Source organism: Cherax quadricarinatus, chromosome 11, assembly GCF_038502225.1.
Source record: "Cherax quadricarinatus isolate ZL_2023a chromosome 11, ASM3850222v1, whole genome shotgun sequence".
In the NCBI taxonomy this organism is placed as follows: Eukaryota; Metazoa; Arthropoda; class Malacostraca; order Decapoda; family Parastacidae; genus Cherax; species Cherax quadricarinatus.
The window spans coordinates 22,569,255-22,591,643 of record NC_091302.1 but is presented as its reverse complement, the minus strand read 5'-3'; the positions used below and the strand labels follow the sequence as shown (position 1 = coordinate 22,591,643).

Genomic DNA, 22,389 nt, shown 5'->3' with positions numbered 1-22,389 from the left:
TGTGTGGCGAAACATTTCCTGAATAAAGATTCTCATATGTTGCATAAGTGTCTCAATCTTCAACTTTAAAAAAGTTTGATAATGTGAGTAAAACAGCTTTTCTAAAGTTGAATTTATTGTGATTTAAAATGAAGGCGACATATAATTCTAACGTATCGTGTAATTTATATATAATTTCAATATAAATGTCGAGCTGCATATTTCAAATGTGCAGAGATCTGCTAAACATAAAGACTGCCAAAAGTCTTGTATGTGAAGCCTGAGAACAAGAAAGCTTCACCTCACTAACTTAAGAGGTTGATGTGAGAAGTGTTAGTGTGCATCTCCACACACAGGACAAAGTAAGCCAGCAGGTGACCCACAAGCAGCACCACAAACATGCCCTGTAACGAATAAAAACATTTATAATGAATTTCTTCATATTCACGTATACATTTGTCAAATATCGCTTTTATATACAAATGTTTCAGACATTTTTTTCTACGTAATGTTTGACAAGATTTACCCATAGATTAGCAAGAGAGAGAGATGTAGTGACTGTGATGCTGGAAGGGTAGTACATACACGACGTAGCATTGGGGTTTATATATTTCATCCATTGGTTGTATAAACCAGCTTCCGTCATCGACATTATTCTATAGAAAACAAAACACAGTAGTTTATATACATGTGATATTCATACAGGATAAAACTTAAAAAATCATAGTAGAAAATTTTGATATTTTTTTTTCTGGCTCTGTAAAAAATGATACGTTTTTGCTACTTTATAGATACGTATATGCGATTTCGCACACCAAATATTTCAACGTTCAGGCACCGGTCAAAATACTCAGTTTGTTATTTAAAAAAATAAGTATATTAACAAGCAAAACTCACTACCAAACAAGAGGCAAGACAAGGAATACAAAGTCAATATAAGAAGATTAGATGACCCAACTAATTATTTGTGATTTGAGCTAAGATGGTAGATGCCAGAAATATGAATTAATTGAAAGTGTATCTCTGATTTTTGTATTTTTCCAGAATGACGACGAGTAGGCAGAGTTTTCTAGGCTAATTTTACTTGGTCAGCAAGACAGAATAAATGAGTTGGGTAATTTTATCAAAGCTTTGTCACCATCATTGTTTTCAACAAACATTTGACTACTCCCACATTAGATTACATCCACCACCACAACCGAATTCATTAAGTTCTAAGAACAGAACAGCATTGCAGCAGGCAAATTGATCCATCCTTTTAGTCAGGTCTTACTCATATCCACCTTCTCCCACTCCCCAATATGCTCACGAAATACTTCAGCCTACAAACTCACTACATCCTACGCACACTGACTCTAATTGTTACCAAAACTCCTATCGCCAGTCTCGAACCCAATCACAGACTAACACAGACACACACACTCCCTCAAACATATTATACTTCAACTATAACAACCGTGTGTGCCACTAACAACAGTTTTCAACACTGGACAACTACCTGAGGTGTGGAAGACGGCAAACGTAGTTAAAATTCTTATGAAAGGACACAGACACAAGGCCTTAAACTACAGACCAGTGACACTGACTTGTATAGTATGCAAAGTCATGGAGAAGATTATCAGGACGAGAGTGGTGGAGCACGTAGAAAGGAACAAGCTTATACACGACAGCCAGCACGGTTTCAGGGAAGGGAAATCGTGTGTCACAAAGTTACTGGAGTTTTATGACAGGGTAACAGAAGTAAGACAAGAGAGAGAGGTGTGGGTAGAATGCATTTTCTTGGACTGCAAGAAGGCTTTCGACACAGTTGCATACAAGAGATTCCTCTGACTCAGATGAGTCAAAGGGATGTTAGGAAGTGTTTCTTCAGTCACAGAGTTGTCAGGAAGTGGAATAGTCTGGAAACTGATGTAGTGGAGGCATGATCCATACATAGCTTTAAGAAGAGGTATGATGAAGCTCCTGGAGCAGGACGAGTGACAGAGTAGCGACCAGTGAAGAGGCGGGGGCCAGGAGCTGTGAATCGAACCCTGCAACCACAACTAGGTGAGTACACACACGCTCACACACGAACACGCACACACACACACAAACAAACACACACACACACACACACACACACACACACACACACACACACACACACACACACACACACACACACACACACACACACACACACACACATACACAGATTGCATTTGCTTGGTCTGTAAGAAGGCGTCTGACACAGTTCCACACAAAATATTAATGCAAAAACTGGAGGACTAGGCAGGGGTAACAGGGAAGGCACAACAATGGATCTAGGAATACTTGTCAGATAGACAGCAGCGAGTCATGGTACGTGGCGAGGTGTCAGAGTGGGCGCCTGTGACCAGCGGTGTCCCACAGGGGTCAGTCCTAGGACCAGTGCTGTTTCTGGTATTTGTGAACGACATGAAGGAAGGAATAGACACCGAAGTGTCCATGTTTTCAGATGATGTGAAGTTGATGAGAAAAATTCAATCGGACGAGGACCAGGCAGAATTACAAAGGGATCTGGATAGGCTGCAGACCTGATCCAGCAATTGGCTGTTGGAGTTCAACCCCACCAAGTGGAAAGTCATGAAGATTGGGGAAGGGCAAAGAAGACCGCAGACGGAGTACAGTCTAGGGTGCCAGAGACTACGAACTTCACTCAAGGAAAAAGATCATGGGGTGAGTATAACACCAGGCACATCTCCTGAGGCGTACATTAACCAAATAACTGCTGCAGCGTATGGGCACTTTGCAAACTTAAGAACAGCATTCCACCATCTTAATAAGGAATCGTTCAAGACCTTGTACACCGTGTACGTTAGGCCCATATTGGAGTATGCGGCACCAGTTTGGAACCCACATCTAGCCAAGCACTTAAAGAAACTAGAGAAAGTGCAAAGGTTTGCAACAAGAGTAATCCCAGAGCTAATGGGTATGTCCAAATAGGAGAAGTTAAGGGAAATCGACCTGATGACACTGGAGGACAGGAGAGGTAGGGGGGACATGATAACGACATATAAAATACTGAGAGGAATTGATAAGGTGGACAGAGACAGGATGTTCCAGAGATGGGACACAGCAACAAGGGGACACAGTTGGAAGTTAAAGACACACAGGGATGTTAGGAAGTATTTCTTCGGTCACAATGAATAATATAGGAACAGATACACAAGGCAAGAATTTCTATGGCATACACTTTCTTCAACAATAATGATCATGAAACCTGTCACCATCATTTTTAAATCAACTCAAAGCAGCATTTGTTCCATTATAATGTATTAATACCAAACATCAGCTTCTGCCACCACTGATACTTCCACAGTTACTCTCACTCCTTCTTGTAACTAATAATAACACTGGAGTTAACCACTGCTCTCTCCTCACTCACCTGCACACCCACCTGCTCTCTCCTCACCCACCTGCACACCCACCTGCTCTCTCTTCACCCACCTGCACACCCACCTGCTCTCTCTTCACCCACCTGCTCTCTCTTCACCCACCTGCACACCCACCTGCTCTCTCCTCACTCACCTGCACACCCACCTGCTCTCTCTTCACCCACCTGCACACCCACCTGCTCTCTCTTCACCCACCTGCACACCCACCTGCTCTCTCCTCACTCACCTGCACACCCACCTGCTCTCTCCTCACCCACCTGCACACCCGCCTGCTCTCTCTTCACCCACCTGCACACCCACCTGCTCTCTCCTCACTCACCTGCACACCCACCTGCTCTCTCTTCACTCACCTGCACACCCACCTGCTCTCTCCTCACCCACCTGCACACCCACCTGCTCTCTCCTCACCCACCTACATACCCACCTGCTCTCTCTTCACTCACCTGCACACCCACCTGCTCTCTCCTCACCCACCTGCACACCCACCTGCTCTCTCCTCACCCACCTACATACCCACCTGCTCTCTCCTCACCCACCTGCACACCCACCTGCTCTCTCCTCACCCACCTACATACCCACCTGCTCTCTCTTCACTCACCTGCACACCCACCTGCTCTCTCCTCACTCACCTGCACACCCACCTGCTCTCTCTTCACCCACCTGCACACCCACCTGCTCTCTCCTCACTCACCTGCACACCCACCTGCTCTCTCTTCACCCACCTGCACACCCACCTGCTCTCTCCTCACCCACCTGCACACCCGCCTGCTCTCTCCTCACCCACCTGCTCTCTCCTCACCCACCTGCACACCCACCTGCTCTCTCCTCACCCACCTGCTCTCTCCTCACCCACCTGCTCTCTCCTCACCCACCTGCACACCCACCTGCTCTCTCTTCACTCACCTACACACCCACCTGCTCTCTCCTCACCCACCTGCACACCCGCCTGCTCTCTCCTCACCCACCTGCTCTCTCCTCACCCACCTGCACACCCACCTGCTCTCTCCTCACCCACCTGCTCTCTCCTCACCCACCTACACACCCACCTGCTCTCTCTTCACTCACCTGCACACCCACCTGCTCTCTCCTCACTCACCTACACACCCACCTGCTCTCTCTTCACCCACCTGCACACCCACCTGCTCTCTCCTCACTCACCTGCACACCCACCTGCTCTCTCTTCACCCACCTGCACACCCACCTGCTCTCTCCTCACCCACCTGCACACCCGCCTGCTCTCTCCTCACCCACCTGCTCTCTCCTCACCCACCTGCACACCCACCTGCTCTCTCCTCACCCACCTGCACACCCACCTGCTCTCTCCTCACCCACCTGCTCTCTCCTCACCCACCTGCACACCCACCTGCTCTCTCCTCACCCACCTACATACCCACCTGCTCTCTCTTCACTCACCTGCACACCCACCTGCTCTCTCCTCACTCACCTGCACACCCACCTGCTCTCTCTTCACCCACCTGCACACCCACCTGCTCTCTCCTCACTCACCTGCACACCCACCTGCTCTCTCTTCACCCACCTGCACACCCACCTGCTCTCTCCTCACCCACCTGCACACCCGCCTGCTCTCTCCTCACCCACCTGCTCTCTCCTCACCCACCTGCACACCCACCTGCTCTCTCCTCACCCACCTGCTCTCTCCTCACCCACCTGCTCTCTCCTCACTCACCTACACACCCACCTGCACACCCACCTGCTCTCTCCTCGCCCACATGCACACCCACCTGCTCTCTCCTCACCCACCTGCACACCCACCTGCTCTCTCCTCACTCACCTACACACCCACCTGCTCTCTCCTCACCCAATTGCACACCCACCTGCTCTCTCCTCCCCCATCTGCACACCCACCTGCTCTCTCACCCACCTGCTCTCTACTCACCCACCTGCTCTCTCCTCATCCACCTGCTGTCTCGTCACCCACCTGCTCTCTCCTCACCCACCTGCTCTCTCCTCACCATCCTGCACTCCCACCTGCTCTCTCTTCACCCACCTGCTGTCTCCTCACCCACCTGCTCTCTCCTCACCCACCTGCTCTCTCATCACCCACCTGCTCTCTCCTCACCCACCTGCTCTCTCCTCACCCACCTGCTCTCTCCTCACCCATTTGCACACCCACCTGCTCTCTCCACACCCACCTGCTCTCTCCTCACCCACATGCACTCCCACCTGCTCTCTCCTCACCCACCTACACACCCACCTGCTCCCTCCTCACCCACCAGCTCTCTCCACACCCACCTGCTATCTCCTCGCCCACCTGCACACCCACCTGCTCTCTCCTCACCCACCTGCACACCCACCTGCACACCCACCGGCTGTCTCCTCACCCACCTGCTCTCTCCACACCCACCTGCTCTCTCCTCGCCCACCTGCACACCCACCTGCTCTCTCCTCACCCACCTGCACACCCACCTGCTCTCTCCTCACCCACCTGCACACCCACCTGCTCTCTCCTCACCCACCTGCTCTCTCCTCACCCACATGCGCACCCACCTGCTCTCTCCTCGCCCACCTGCACACCCACCTGCTCTCTCCTCACCCACCTGCACACCCACCTGCTCTCTCCTCACCCACCTGCACACCCACCTGCTCTCTCCTCACCCACCTGCTCTCTCCTCACCCACCTGCACACCCACCTGCTCTCTCCTCACCCACATGCGCACCCACCTGCTCTCTCCTCACACACCTGCACACCCACCTGCTCTCTCCTCACCCACATGTGCACCCACCTGCTCTCTCCTCACCCACCTGCACACCCACCTGCTCTCTCCTCACACACCTGCACACCCACCTGCTCTCTCCTCACCCACCTACACACCCACCTGCTCTCTCCTCACCCACCTACACACCCACCTGCTCTCTCCTCACCCACCTGCACACCCACCTGCTCTCTCCTCACACACCTACACACCCACCTGCTCTCTCCTCACCCACCTGCACACCCACCTGCTCTCTCCTCACCCACCTACACACCCACCTGCTCTCTCCTCACCCACCTGCACACCCACCTGCTCTCTCCTCACACACCTACACACCCACCTGCTCTCTCCTCACCCACCTGCACACCCACCTGCTCTCTCCTCACCCACCTACACACCCACCTGCTCTCTCCTCACCCACCTGCACGCCCACCTGCTCTCTCCTCACCCACCTACACACCCACCTGCTCTCTCCTCACCCACCTGCACACCCACCTGTTCTCTCCTCACACACCTGCACACCCACCTGCTCTCTCCTCACACACCTACACACCCACCTGCTCTCTCCTCACACACCTGCACACCCACCTGCTCTCTCCTCACCCATATGCACACCCACCTGCTCTCTCCTCACCCATCTGCACATCCACCTGCTCTCTCCTCACCCACCTGCACACCCACCTGCTCTCTCCTCACCCACATCCTTCCTACCCCAGTTCGTCACGTCTTCAGGTCAACACACAAGACACTATAACTTTACCAACAGCAATAATAACAGCAGAATTAAGTAAAGATAAAGATATAATACGGATTCACATACGACTAATTGACAAAGCACGAGAAGTGAAAGGAATGATCAAGTGGATCATGTAACATGCTGTTAATCAAATGTATCAGGAATAAAAGTGATCAGAGAAAAAATGATCTTTGAGGCCGTTAGAAAAATATTAGTGGATTTTGGAGAGGGATAGCTAAGAGACAATAAAGATTTTGGGAAAAATCAGTACGTTTAGTGAAGGTACAGAGAAAAGTGAAAGATACCTTATGAAAGGAAATTAAAACAAACTTGGAAGATGCAAGGAAGAATGTGAAGAAACTCAGGAATATAGTCAGGGTCCTTAGGTAGGTTTTAGAAAGGATAAGTAATGAAACTTATGCTGATATAAAAATTCGATTGTGTTGCTTGGATGCATGTAAAGTTATACTCTAATATCACTATTACAGAAAAGACAAAATCTGTAGAAATAATAAATGCGATATTCCCGGAAGAGTTCCAAAAGATATAAAACAAAACGAGAACAAGGTAGAGAAACTGTGTTGATGGTCAGGAGCCACTGATGATTTGAAGCTCTAGGAAACTTCCACTCAAAGGAATTGTGATGAATGGTTTAAAAAACCGACAAGTTGAAGTTTGAGACACTTATGCAACATATGGGAATCTTTATTCAGGAAACGTTTCGCTACACATTGGCTTCATCAGTCCAATACAAAGCAGAAAGGTGTCAAACATTGCAGCGTCATGGGATCTTGATACAAAAAATTCTTCAACACCTGTCCAACCTTTGGAGGAAGACCTACTTACACTAGTGGATGGTTCCACTATGACCCCGCCTCCTCCTGCTTCGCCTCACCTGACTACAATATATAAGCCATAACTACGGCCCTATACTGTACATTCTACAAGATTGATGGACTGAACACATCGACTCCAGGCTGAGGGACTGATTTCCTCAAAATCCTCCTCTCCTTACACCTTTCTGCTTTGTACTGGACTGATGAAGCCACTGTGTGGCGAAACGTTTCCTGAATGAAGATTCCCATATGTTGCATAAGTGCCTCATTCTTCAACTCAAAAGAATTCAAGGATTATACAGTAGACATTGTTATGTAAGGAGAGGCAAAACTAATATTTGAAATGTTTTGTAAACCACCACCAAACAGGAAGCTAAACAATGTATGATAATAAAAACAGGACGACGATTCATATATTTCCCATGATACATTGTTTTATGTACATATGAGTATATTCCAAAATGATCAAGATTTCAACACTATACTTAATATTAGACATTTGTATATAATGGCAAGGGAATAAATATTTTAGTGTCCCCATTAACATTCGAACCTGAGATGATAATATCGGCTTTCATATAAATCACATAAGTAAGTTATTTATTTGCTTACATTAAACTTTTTATATTTAATGATTACATTTACAGAATTGCTTGCAAATATCGTTTGAAAACAACAACATGAGACGCAGAGCCGTTGACAAGAACTTTGATGATCTGGGAGTCAGAGTGAAGACTTGGTCATTATAAAGCTGCACTGGATACTCAACTCGCTTACCCTGAATCCACATCTATATCACGAATTGTTCTGTTGTTTCCATAAATTGAAACTCAGCTGTTGGCATGAAGAGCCAGAGATAATTCATTCTCGTTTCCGAAACGAGGTTTAGCAGAGGATCATAATAAGGATTTAGCTTCTTGTGGAGACCAAGTCTCGGCAATAACTTCGTCATATTGGATACCTGTGCATCCATCACAGTCGTAGTTCAGTAGACGTAATGAGCCAAGTCTTAGTAAGGTTCATATTTCTTAATAAAAATGGATTTTGTTATGGAACATTCAACAGGTAGGATGCTAGTTACTATGGCTGACTGATTTGTAGGTTTGCCTCGTCAATCTCCAGGTGAATATGAAGAGACTGAAGTCAACCAATCACTGTTATCATAGTGGAACAGGCAGTTATCAGGCCGGAAGTGAAGTTTCTTACCGATAAGAAGAGTGTTATTAAGAATGTTGGGAAGAGCTGCATAAAAAATAAGAACCAAAAGTGAACTTCCTTTGCTAAATATCACTTAAGTCGAGTGACTGGGAAAAATTGATCCTTCATGAAAGGCGTTTAACATAAAGCAGCAAAATTAAAGGAGGAAATAATAAAACTCCAGGGAAGAAAACAAGAGAGAGGAGAAAGGTAGGCACAATTTAATTTTCACTCTACACTTACATAGGTGAAATCAACAACAAGGAAGCACTGGCCAAAATAAAATTTTAGAGAAAGTGGTGAAAATGAGTAATAATGATCAGGTGAAATGTTTTTGAGATATATGTTGTGTGAGAGAAAACTGGAGGTAAAGCAGTACAAGATAAAATAACTAGAGAATAACGCTTCTGATCGAATTTAAATACATTAAGTTTTGGTGTATCTAAATATGAAGCAATTTTTGTATTGAATTAGGGCTCTATACTTGCCAATTTGCAATTTTTTTTTTTATATTTATTTTATTATCACACTGGCCGATTCCCACCAAGGCAGGGTGGCCCGAAAAAGAAAAACTTTCACCATCATTCACTTCATCACTGTCTTGCCAGAAGGGTGCTTTACACTACAGTTTTTAAACTGCAACATTAACACCCCTCCTTCAGAGTGCAGGCACTGTACTTCCCATCTCCAGGACTCAAGTCCGGCCTGCCGGTTTCCCTGAACCCCTTCATAAATGTTACTTTGCTCACACTCCAACAGCACGTCAAGTATTAAAAACCATTTGTCTCCATTCACTCCTATCAAACACGCTCACGCATGCCTGCTGGAAGTCCAAGCCCCTCGCACACAAAACCTCCTTTACCCCCTCCCTCCAACCTTTCCTAGGCCGACCCCTACGCCGCCTTCCTTCCACTACAGACTGATACACTCTTGAAGCCACTCTGTATCGCTCCATTCTCTCTACATGTCCGAACCACCTCAACAACCCTTCCTCAGCCCTCTGGACAACAGTTTTGCTAATCCCGCACCTCCTCCTAACTTCCAAACTACGAATTCTCTGCATTATATTCACACCACACATTGCCCTCAGACATGACATCTCCACTACCTCCAGCCTTCTCCTCGCTGCAACATTCATCACCCATGCTTCACACCCATATAAGAGCGTTGGTAAAACTATACTCTCATACATTCCCCTCTTTGCCTCCAAGGACAAAGTTCTTTGTCTCCACAGACTCCTAAGTGCACCACTCACCCTTTTCCCCTCATCAATTCTATGATTCACCTCATCTTTCATAGACCCATCCGCTGACACGTCCACTCCCAAATATCTGAATACATTCACCTCCTCCATACTCTCTCCCTCCAATCTGATATCCAATCTTTCATCACCTAATCTTTTTGTTATCCTCATAACCTTACTCTTTCCTGTATTCACTTGCAAATTTTACAGAGCAAAATATATTTAATTAAATTTTCTGAAAAACACACCAGACTCAAATATTTTTTTCTCGTGGAACTGTCGAGAAAATATTTAATAATGGTGTCTTTTAGAAAATCTAAGCTGAAATATATTGTTCTGTAAAACTTGCAAATTGGTAAGTTTACAGCCCAAATTCAATACGAAATTACTTAATTTGTCTAGAATTTTATACTGAATAATAACTCAAAAAAAAAAAAACAGTAACATTGCATTTATAAATTTTACGAATTGAGTAAGACCAATATAATATTATCGCATGGAGCAATTTGACAAGAAATTTAGAGTCAAGTGACTTTCTGGATACGATTCATGATTGTTTTTTAAAACAGTTTGTGACAGAACCAACAAGAGAAAATAACCTTATTGACTTGTTTCTTGCCAGCAAGGAATCGCTAATTAATAATCTGGGGATTAATGATTTAATGATGAGATTGGGGAAAGTGATCACAAATCACCAAGTGTTAATACATCATAGAATTTCCCTAATAATGGCAATCAAGTCTCTTTCCCTGACTTCCGCTTGGCTGATTTCATAGGACTGAGAAATTACCTGGGTAGGCTGAACTGGAATGACCTGAATATGGGTCAGGTAGGTGGTCATGGTTGCCAATATTACGTTTTCCAGAGTATAGTTGTAACTGCTCAGACAACTTATATCCCTAATAGGGAAATCATCTCAAACAAAAATCATCTTAAATGGATAAACAATAGAATAAAACATCTCATTTATCAAAAGAGAGGCATATAAAGGCGATTAAAAGAGGGGATGGGCAGTTAAGAAATCAATATATTCAGTTGAAGAGAGAAATAAAAAAAAAAAGGAATATGAAAAGCAAAAAGAGATTATGAAGTTAAAGTTGCAAGTGAATCGAAGACTAACCCAAAAGGATTCTTTAAGGCATACGAAAGTAAGATCAGGGACAAGATAGGCCCACTCAAAAGTTACTCGAGTCATCTCACCGACAGTGATAAGGAAATGTGTAGAATTTTTAACATTTCCTCTCAATTGTTACACAGGAAAATAATAAATTACACAGAAATAATAAATTATGTAGAACAGAACGATAACAAACTATTCACGATTAGGGTCACTAGTGAAATGGTCCTTAGATAAATAGATAAATTAAAACCTAACAAATCCCCAGACCCTGATGAACTGTATGCATGGGTTTTAGTTAAGGGAATGTAAAGAGGGGCTTAGCAAACCTTTGACAAATCTTTTCAACATATCACTACAAACTGGCATAGTGCCAGGTATGGGGAAATCGGCAAATGTGATACCTATTTTCAAAGCAGGAGACAGATCCTTAGATTCTAACTAAAGACCAATAAACTTAACCTCCATAGTGGGAAAATTTATGGAATCAATAATTGCCGAGGCAGTTCGTAACCATCTTGAAAAGCATAAGTTGATCAACGAATCTCAGCACGGTTTTACAAAGGGACGTTCCTGTCTTACGAATTTATTAACTTTTTTTCACTAAGGTATTTGAAGAGGTAATGAATATGATATTGTGTATATGGACTTCAGTAAGGCTTTTGATAGAGTCCCACATCAGAGACTACTAAGGAAAATTAAGGCACACAGAATAGGAGGAATTTTTTCCTGGATAGAGGCATGGTTGACAGATAGGCAGCAGAGAGTTTGCATAAATGGGGAAAAATCAGAGTGGGGGCACGTTACAAGTGGTGTTCCACAGGGGTCAGTGTTGGGCCCCTTGTTGTTCACAATCTACATAAACGACATACATGAGGGAATAAATAGCAACTTTGCCGATGACACCAAAATAGGAGGACGAATTTATTCTGACGAGGACATTAGAACACTCCAGGAATATTTAAATAGACTGATGCAGTGGTCGCAGAAGTGGCAGATGCAGTTTAATATAGAGAAATGCAAAGTTCTAAACATTAGACAGGAAAATAACCATGCCAGATATAAACTAAATAATGCAGATCTTAACATTACTCTTTGCAAAAAGGTTTTCGGAGTTCTGGTTAGCAGTAATCTAAGACCATAACAACAGTGCGTAAGTGTTTGCTATAAAACAAATCCTTGGCTTCATATCAAGTTGTTCATATCAGGTTGTTCTTCAACTCTATATATCCTTGGTTAGGCCTCATTTAGACTATGCTGCGCAGTTTTGGTCACCGTATTACAGAATGGATATAAATGCTCTGGAAATCGTACAAAGGAGGATGACAAAGATGATCCCATGTATCAGAAATCTTCCCTATTAGGATAAGCTGAGGGCCCTGAATCTGCACTCTCTAGAAAGGCCTAGAATTAGGGGGTATATGATTGAGGTGTATAAATGGAAAACAGGAATAAATAAAGGGGATGCAAATAGCGTGCTGACAATATCTAGCCAAGACAGGACTCGCAGCAATGATTTTAAGTTGGAAAAATTCAGATTCAGGAATGACATAGGAAAGCACTGGTTTGATAATAGAGTTGTGGATGATTGGATCAAACTCCCCAGTACCGTCATAGAAGCTAAAACGTTGTGTAGTTGTGTGGGTGGGTATGAGATGGACCTGACTAGCTTGTGCTATTAGGTCAGATGCCGTGCGCCTTCCTTAAGTGAATGTGACCTGACCTGACTAGGTTGGGGCATTGGCTTTAGCCGGTGGGAGACTTGGATCTGCCTCGCATGAGCCAGTAAGCCTGCTGCAGTGTTCCTTCTTTATGTTCTTATGTTATTAATATGATAAATTTTAAGTGTACATAATATGTGTGTGCCCTGAAGACCAGTGTAAAAAAATGAATGTTACCTACCCAAAGCCTAAAAAATATTGCTTATTTTCCTGTTAATTGCTTACTTACTTTCTAATTTGCCTCTTTAAACTACTTAATCTTTAAACGTTAGTCAGTAGTTTAGACTGACTTTGGCTTTTATAGATCCCAATTTGCCGTTAATCATGGAAGAAATTTTAGAACATTGAAATAAGGGTTTCATACGGTAATTTCTAAGTGTTTCATCCTTCTGGTCTTAAGACCTCAAGGCTGATAACTTGGTAATGCTGTTTTGAGCAACATTGAACTTTATATGCTGGTATATTATAGGCTATTGCTATCACTGAGATAACTAGAGAACGCCTCTTCAGCTTGGCTTCAACTCTGGTATTTCTTAGTAGAAAGCTTAAATTAGTTATCGTCGGTGTTTTCTAATTTGCCACTTTCATTGAAGACATTTAGATATTAGTTACTGTTTGGTAACTTGTGCATGTCTCTGCGATTCTCTTCAAATTCACAGATCTAATATTTAACTGCATTCTCGAAGTACAGAAGACTGGGGCTATACAATTCGTGGTTGTTTTTCACCGATCGCGCATCGACTGAAATTCAGCTAGTTTAATGCACTGTTACCACGATGTTTCGGTTGCACTGCACAACAAACCATTCCTATTGTACACTGTTGATGAAGTCTTACTTACGGGTTGGTAATGGGTTTCACAGCTTACGACTACTTAAAGATCATTAACTCTGCGTGTTGCCAACTCACTACCTGCCAAGAATAATATAACACCTAAAATAGTGATTAAAATAAATATTCAAGATATATACACTGAAAGACATACACGTCTCCGTGACTATATTACTTAATGGGTCACTAAGAATGCATTTCACCTGTTTACTACCAGTTAAAATTGTTTTAGTATATATATACAGTGTGAGACAATATGTCATATCATCTGGTCATCATTCTCGGTATATACTCCCTCTTGTTGCTTATTATTTGTTTCATGTGTTAACGTTTAATTTTTTTGGGGGCATTTGCAAAATATATGTAATTATATCACGTTAGTTGCTTTAGAAATAATACGTTAATTTCGTGCAGTGTAGACGTATGACCTAATATAAAATTTGGAAATTTTGTGGCTGTCTTACCACAATAGAATTCGGTGGAGCTGTGTTATGGGTAAATATATTTCAACAAGTGACTTATGAAATTCGATACACACAAAAATTCAAAGTAATATTGATTGGATAAGGTGACCGTAAACCAGATAGAAAACAGGATACAGAACTCACGAAATCGTAATGACACGATTGCGACGGGCTGGAGTTTTGAGACTCACTGACCGCGGGTTCAATCCCGGCCGGGGTATGGTTAGGATACAGAAGAAAAAAATCAAATGTCTATGAAGGAAATAACCCTGAGGGTAAATATATGACCGCGCCAGTACGTACTCTCCACACATCACAGCTGACATATGTGAAACTAACAAACCATTGAAAAGCACTGAAGAAATGCAACAAGTATTGACTCCTGGAAAAGGTTTACTTCCCATTTGGAATAAATATAAAGATTAATTCTATTAATGAAGGTTTGGCAATAAACAAAAGTAATAATTTAATATAAAACGGTGATCAACATAAATAAATCTGTTCATTAATTCGAAGTTTATGTCTGAGACCTTTTTATATATTTATAGTTTAAGCACAAGTGCAGAGAACTTACATCAACATCCGTCAGTTTATATAGCCAGCAAACTTATATACATGACGGTACTAGACCATTACACATAACATTTTAAACACAGAATAATGTAGTATTACAATTTACATAAAAATATGTACATAAATACTAATAATAAGCTAAATGTAATCAACACATTGAACAATGGAAAACTTGGAGAAACCTGAAACTACAATAACTGTAATGACTAATCCATTTTGGAGCTTTTATAAATATTAAGGCGTACATACATAGGCAAGTATTCATGTATATTATTATTATTATTATTATTATTATTATTATTATTATTATTATTATTATTATTATTATTATTATTACTATGAAGGGAAGAAGGAGGAGAAAACCATAAACCCACAGGTATCAAACAGTGGATGAGAAATGGAAGGTAAGTTAGTTTGATGTTTGGATAATTCTGATGTAATTTGGATGTAAGTACCTTTAAGAATTAGTGGTCGACGGATTATCCAGCTGTGTTCGGTAATAAATGGATAGAAATAAATTAAAGAAACTTACAAAAAGTATCTCTAGATCTACCTGAGTTACCTGGAGTATCCCGGGGGGGGGATACTAATCTTAAGATTGGTCACTAATCTTAAGACTAGGTACCAAGTCGGATTAGTGACCAGGTCGATGAGTGGTCCAAGTCGGAGCGACAAGTAGTCGTAAGCTCCCTTCTCCTACGTGCGGGTTATTTGTGTAATCTTAAGATTAACAAATAGAAAATAGTTTTTGTAGAGACTGTCTTCCGAGGCATCCTGCACACTTCCACGTCTCTTGTATTTTAAGTTAAGACATAAAAGGAATAATTTCAATTAAGGTAATGTTTCATTTTAAACACATTAATCAATCAACAAGTTTGAACTTAACTCAACCAATCCTAGTTTATCCCAGGATAATGTAACATAACCTATCCTAATTGCTTAATATAGCATAATCGAATCTAATTAAGCCTAACTTCCCTTAACCTATAATATCTAAACGAACCTAACCTATCCCATCATACCATAGGATAGGTTAGGTTAAGTTTGGCTAGGCCAGATTAAATTAGATTGATTATATTAGGTTATTTTAGTATACAGCAGGTTAGATTTGGTTTGTAAAGTTTGGTTACATTTGGTTAACTTGAGGTTAATTCACAGAACAGATGGTTTTCGAACCCATATCAAGCCAATCCAAAAACTAACAGGCCATCGGGTTGTTCACATTTGTGACATTTCGATATTGAATAAATTTAGGTTAAATTATGCTAAGCTATGTAGGCTGTGTTGAAAATGGGAGAACAAAATGTAGAGAAGATGGATGTACACTCCAAGATTGTCTGCTAAGAAAAAACATATACATCTTTCTGCTCAAGAACTGTCTCATATTATCTAGGTGCATGACTTAAGGATAGACAAGCTGGAGGATCTCCTGCTCTGCAATTTCCACTTCCTCCGGCCACTGCTGGCATGAAAACAGGAATGAAAAGTGACATTGCGTTATGGAAAACTTGTATAAAATTTACATGTTGGATGAAACTAAGTGGAAGATAAGGGCTAAAACTACGGCTACTATCTTAACTGCTTTTACTATCTTAACTACGCTAGTTGCTCTTCTGCAACTCATAGAGCTGTGTGTCAGTGGTTTTACTTCTGATTACCACAAGTTCAGCTATGATAATCATAATCATTTAATTCTACCAGTTCTCAGATTATTGCTTCAGTTTCCTAACTGCCAACTGACCATTAGTTTCTGGAATCTGTTATCTTCTCATTGTTCCAACTATTTTATGTATATAACAAGCTGCATGGATTTGGTGAGGAGTTGAGTTAGTAGTAAATGTACTTGGTAACAAACCATACCACGGGCGGGATTGAATCCGCGGTCAGAGAGTCTCAAAACTCCAGACCGTCGCGTTAGCCACTGGACCAGCTAGCCACAATAAGATTCGTCCAACTAGGTATATTTCTACACCATATGGTGTAAGTATATTTCTACACCATATGGTGTAGAAATATACCTAGTTGGACGAATCTTATTGTGGCTAGCTAGTCCAGTGGCTAACGAGACGGTCTGGAGTTTTGAGACTCTCTGACCGCGGGTTCAATCCCGCCCGTAGTATGGATTGTTTGCAATCGTGTCATTACGATTTCGTGAGTACTTGGTAACATATCACAGTTACAATATTTCACCGTTACCTACACTTACATGGTAACAATAACTCATCACGCTTTTTGAAAACAGGAATACCTTGTGCTGAACAAGAAGTCATGATTTATACAGAGCATGAACAGTAGATCCTTGATATGCAGGTGAACAAGGGCATAATAGAGTTAACATGGCGTCTGGTGTCTTGCCACGAAGCTCCTATGAAAATTTTCATTAACTTACCTTAATATTCACAAAGAGGCATTGTTTTAGGTCGTTGCTAGTGAGCGTGCAAGTTACGCTAGTGAGCGCGCATGTTATGCCAGTGAGCGTGTATGTTATGCTAGTGAGGGTGCATGTTATAGTAATGAGCGTGTATGTTATGCTAGTGAGCGTGCATGTTATGCTAGTGAACGTGCATGTTATACTAGTAAGCACGCATGTAATGCTAATGAGCGTGCATGTTATGCTAGTTAGCGTGCATGTTATACTAGTGAGCACGCACGTTTATGCTAGTTAGCGTGCATGTTATGCGAGTGAGCACTCATGTTATGCTATAAAGTTGGTAGAATTACCAACACACTGCTGAGCATATTCTCAGCACAGTCACCACAGCTAACCTCCAACAGAAGATCAAACTCAATCGCAAACTTCAGTACCTCTGCACTAACAGTCGATGGAAGGAAATGGGACGCGAATCCCTGATAAACAACTTATCGTCACGCACCTTAACCGACTACGAGAAACAAGCACTGAGTCTGGGACTCAAATTTACCACCAACATACGCAAACCTAACTATCAACTCAATCTAGTTACCAGGAACCATAGACACAGTGACAATAACTTCCAGAAGGGTTATATACAGGGCCTTCTCACTGCAGCTTTATGTGAACCTTCTTCTTCTAATCTTCCTAGACGATACATCACTGCCCTTCAGGACCTCGCCAACGACCCCAACATTATCATCACCACCGCCGACAAAGGAGGTGGAGTCGTCATACTCAACACCAGTGACTACAACACTAAAATGATGGACCTTGTGAATGATCAATCTACATATGAACCCATCAGCACTCAACAGTGGGAGACGCTGACCAAAGATTTTCTATACAAAACCAGACAAATACTCAAACGCACTAGAGAAGGGAAGAAACTTCTGTACTTGTTACCAAGCAACTCTAAACCAGCACACATGTATGATTTACCCAAGACCCATAAACACAATATTCCTCTCAGACAAATCACGTCAGGAATAGTGAGTGCTCCACACAAACTAGCCGGAGTTCTTGCCAAACATCTTTCCTGCCTTCTTGGGACCATCAGCCCCGCTCATCTTAAACACTCAGGCGACCTTCTCAACCGCATCCGAAACCTCTCCATCCGTAACAAGAAACTAAGCAGTTTGGACGTGACTTCCCTCTTCACAAAAGTGCCTACCACAAAAGCCATCGAGGTTCTACGACGTAAAGTCAATCAGGACCTTAATCTTCCTCTACCTCCCGGAGATTTTGTTGACTTGATTGAACTCTTTGTTAATTTCAACTGTTTTTCTTTCAATAACAAGCTCTACAAACAAACCTACGGCATGGGAATGGGATCCCCCATCAGTGCCGTCCCAGCCAACTTATACATGGAACACCTAGAGTTCGAACACTTCGCCAACATCATCCCTTCAAGCGTCACTTGGTTACGTTACGTTGACGACGTCCTCGTAATAACTCCCAAACGTTTTGATGTACGAAATCTTCAGGCAAGGCTCAACGCAGTTGAACCGGCGATCCAGTTTACACTAGAAGAAGAGTCCAATGACAAGCTACCTTTCTTCGACGTCCTCATTCACATAGTAGACAACAACCTAAGATTTCAAGTTTATCGGAAACCTACCAATAAAAATGATCTCACACACTTCTATTCCAGTCAAGATACCAACACCAAAAGAGGCATCATCAGCGGGTTTTTCCTAAGAGCATACCGAATTTGTAGTCCTGAGTTTCTTGACGAGGAATGTACATACATTCACCAAACATTCACTGAGTTACATTTTCCTTCCTTTTTCATCAAAGACTACAAGAAAAGAGCTCTTCAGATCATTAATTCTCCACGCACCAACACCACTCCCAACAAAGTTATAATTCTTCCCAACAGCCAGGTTGCACTGAACGTTTCTAAAGTACTTTCACAAGCTAACACCAGAGTCGCCATCGCTTCTAGCACTTCAGTAAAGGATCTAACCAGGACAAAATCAAAGCACCACGAACCAGTCAACGCAGGAGTTTACACTATACCCTGTGGAGGCTGTGACAAGATTTACGTAGGTGAAACAGCAAGAAACCTCGACACTCGCCTCAATGAACACCTTTACGCATGTAGGAACGATAACTTGAACAACGCCTGTGTACAACACCGAAATTCCACCAATCATCTCATGAAATTCAGAGACGCCCAATTAGTGATCAAAGAAACTAATTTCCGCAGACGCAAGTGCCTCGAATCAGCACTGATCGCTGTTTCGAATACAATTAAACAAAACAACGGCAGCTTCACCATCTCTGAAGTCTTAGCAAGAATCCTCCTGAAAACAGTAAACCCTGCCATCACATAGTCTCTCCTGTTATACTACACAAAGCACATTACAGAGAGTGAACACTGAAACAGGCTGCCTCTATCCAGTCTATATTTGTCCAACCTATTTTTATGTTACCCAAGTAATAGCGTTTATATTCTTTTACTCATGTACGAATTAATTAAGAACATAAGAACATAAGAACGAAGGAACACTGCAGAAGGCCCACTGGCCCATGCGAGGCAGGTCCAAGTCCCTACCGGCTTAAGCCAATGCACCCAACCTAGTCAGGTCAGGTCACATTGACTTAAGGGAGGAACACGGCAACCGACCTGTTAGCACAAGCTATCAGGTCTAACTCACACCCACCCACATCCACTCATGTATTTATCCAACCTATTTTTAAAGCTACACAACGTTCTGGCCTCTATAACGGTACTTGGGAGTTTGTTCCACTCATCCACAACTCTATTACCAAACCAGTACTTTCCTATATCCCTCCTGAATCTGAATTTTTCCAACTTAAAACCATTGCTGCGAGTCCTGTCTAGGCTAGATATTTTCAGCACACTATTTACATCCCCTTTATTTATTCCTGTCTTCCACTTATAAACCTCAATCATATCCCCCCTAATTCTACGTCTTTCTAGAGAGTGCAGTTTCAGGGCCCTTAGTCTATCCTCATAGGGAAGGTTTCTGATACATGGGATCATCTTTGTCATCCTCCTCTGTACATTTTCCAGAGAATTTATATCCATTCTGTAATACGGTGACCAAAACTGTGCAGCATAATCTAAATGAGGCCTAACCAAGGATGTATAGAGTTGAAGAACAACCTGAGGACTCCTATTATTTATGCTTCTTGATATGAAGCCAAGGATTCTATTAGCTTTATTGCGAACACTTATGCACTGTTGTCTTGGTTTCAGATTACTGCTAACCAGAACTCCTAAATCTTTTTCGCAATCCGTAATATTAAGATCTACATTATTTAGTTTATATGTGGCATGGTTATTGTCCTGTCCAACATTTAGAACTTTGCATTTGTCTATATTAAACTGCATCTGCCACTTCTCCGACCACTGCATCAGTCTATTCAAATCTTCCTGGAGTGCTCTACCATATTGTATTACTACTACTACTACAACTTTTGTCACTACTACTACTACTACTACTGCTACTACCACTAGTATTGTACCTCACTCTGAGCCTATGTATACCCTCTGTGTCCATGTATTGTTTGTAATGGCTTGATAAAGCTCCTGGAGGGCGAAACGTTGCCACAATAAAATATCACATTAGTTGCACTTGTGTCCTTTTACTTTACATGTTATGCTAGTTAGCGTGCATGTTTTGCTAGTGAGTGTGCATGTTATGCTAGTTAGCGTGCATGATATGCTAGTGAGCGCTCATGTTATGTTAGTTAGCGTGCGTGTTACGTTAGTGAGCGCGCATGTTATGCTAGTTAGCGTGCATGATATGCTAGTGAGCGTGCAAGTTATCCTAGTGAGCGTGCATGTTATGCAAGTGAGCGTGCATATTATGCTAGTGAGCGTGAATGTTGTACTAGTTATCGTGAATGTTCTATTAGTTAGCGTGCATGTTATGCTTGTGAGCGTGCACGTTACGCTAGTGAGCATGCATGTTATGCTGGTGAGCGTGAATGTTTTACTAGTGACCACGCATTTTATGCTATTGAGAAAGAATGTTGTACTAGTGAACGTGCATGTTATGGTAGTGAGCGTGAATATTGTACTAGTGAGAGTGCATGATATGCAGTGACCGTGCATGTTACGCAAGTGAGCGTGAATGTTGTACTAGTGAGCGTGCATGTTATGCTAGTGAGCGTGAATGTTGTACTAGTGAGCGTGCATGTTATGCTAGTGAGCGTATATGCTATGCTAATGAGCGTGAATGTTATGCTAGTGAGCACATATGTTATGCTAGTGAGCACGCATGTTATGCTAGTGAGCACGCATGTTATGCCACTTAGCGTGAATGTTATGCTAGTAAGCGTGCATGTTATGCTAGTTGCCGTGCATGTTATGCTAGTGAGCACGCATGTTATGCTAGTTAGCGTGCATGTTATTCTAGTGAACACGCATGTTATGCTAGTTAGCGTGCATGTTTTGTTAGTGAGAGTGCATATTATGCTAGTATGTTATGCTAGTTAGGGTGCATGTTATGCTAGTGAGCGTGCATGTCATGCTAGTTAGCGTGCGTGTTATGGTAGTGAGTGCACTTGTTACGCTAGTTAGTGTGAATGCTATGCAAGTGAGCGTGCATGTTATGCTAGAGTGTATATTACGCTGGTGAGCATGAATGTTGTACTAATGAGAGTGAATGGTGTACTAGTGAGCGTGAATCTTGTACTAGTTAGCGTGAATGTTGTACTATTTAGCGTGCATGTAATGCTAGTGAGTGTGAATGTTATGCTAGTGAGCTTGCGTGTTATGCTAGTGAACGTGCATGTTATGTTAGTGAGCGTGAATGTTGTACTAGTGAGCGTGCATGTTATGCTTCTGAACGTGCATGTTATGCTAGTTAGCGTGCATGTCATGCTTCTGAACGTGCATGTTATGCTAGTGAGCGTGCATGTTATGCTGGTGAGCGTATATGTAATTGTACAGAGCACAAATGTTATGCTAGTTACCGTGCATGTTATGCTTCTGAACGTGCATGTTATGCTATTGAGCATGCATGTTATGCTAGGTAGCGTGCATGCTATGCTTCTTTGCGTGAATGTTATGCTAGTGAGCACGCATTTTATGCAACCGAACATGCATGTTATGCTAGTTAGCGTGCATTTTATGCTAGTGAGCATGCATGTTATGCTAGGTAGCGTGCATGTTA

General features: G+C 42.7%; 1 protein-coding gene across 1 annotated transcript in view; it reads right to left on the bottom strand.

Annotated features, from left to right (window-relative positions):
• Window positions 1-217: 217 nt before the first annotated feature.
• Window positions 218-22,389, bottom strand: part of LOC138852537 (probable glutamate receptor) — a 184,208-nt gene continuing 162,036 nt past the window's right edge. The window contains exons 13-14 of the mRNA XM_070083856.1: window positions 506-635; window positions 218-383 (exon numbers count right to left, since the gene is read on the bottom strand). Of these exons, the coding sequence (XP_069939957.1) occupies window positions 285-383; window positions 506-635 (229 nt within the window). The 3' untranslated portion in view covers window positions 218-284. The remainder of the gene's footprint in view (window positions 384-505; window positions 636-22,389) is intronic.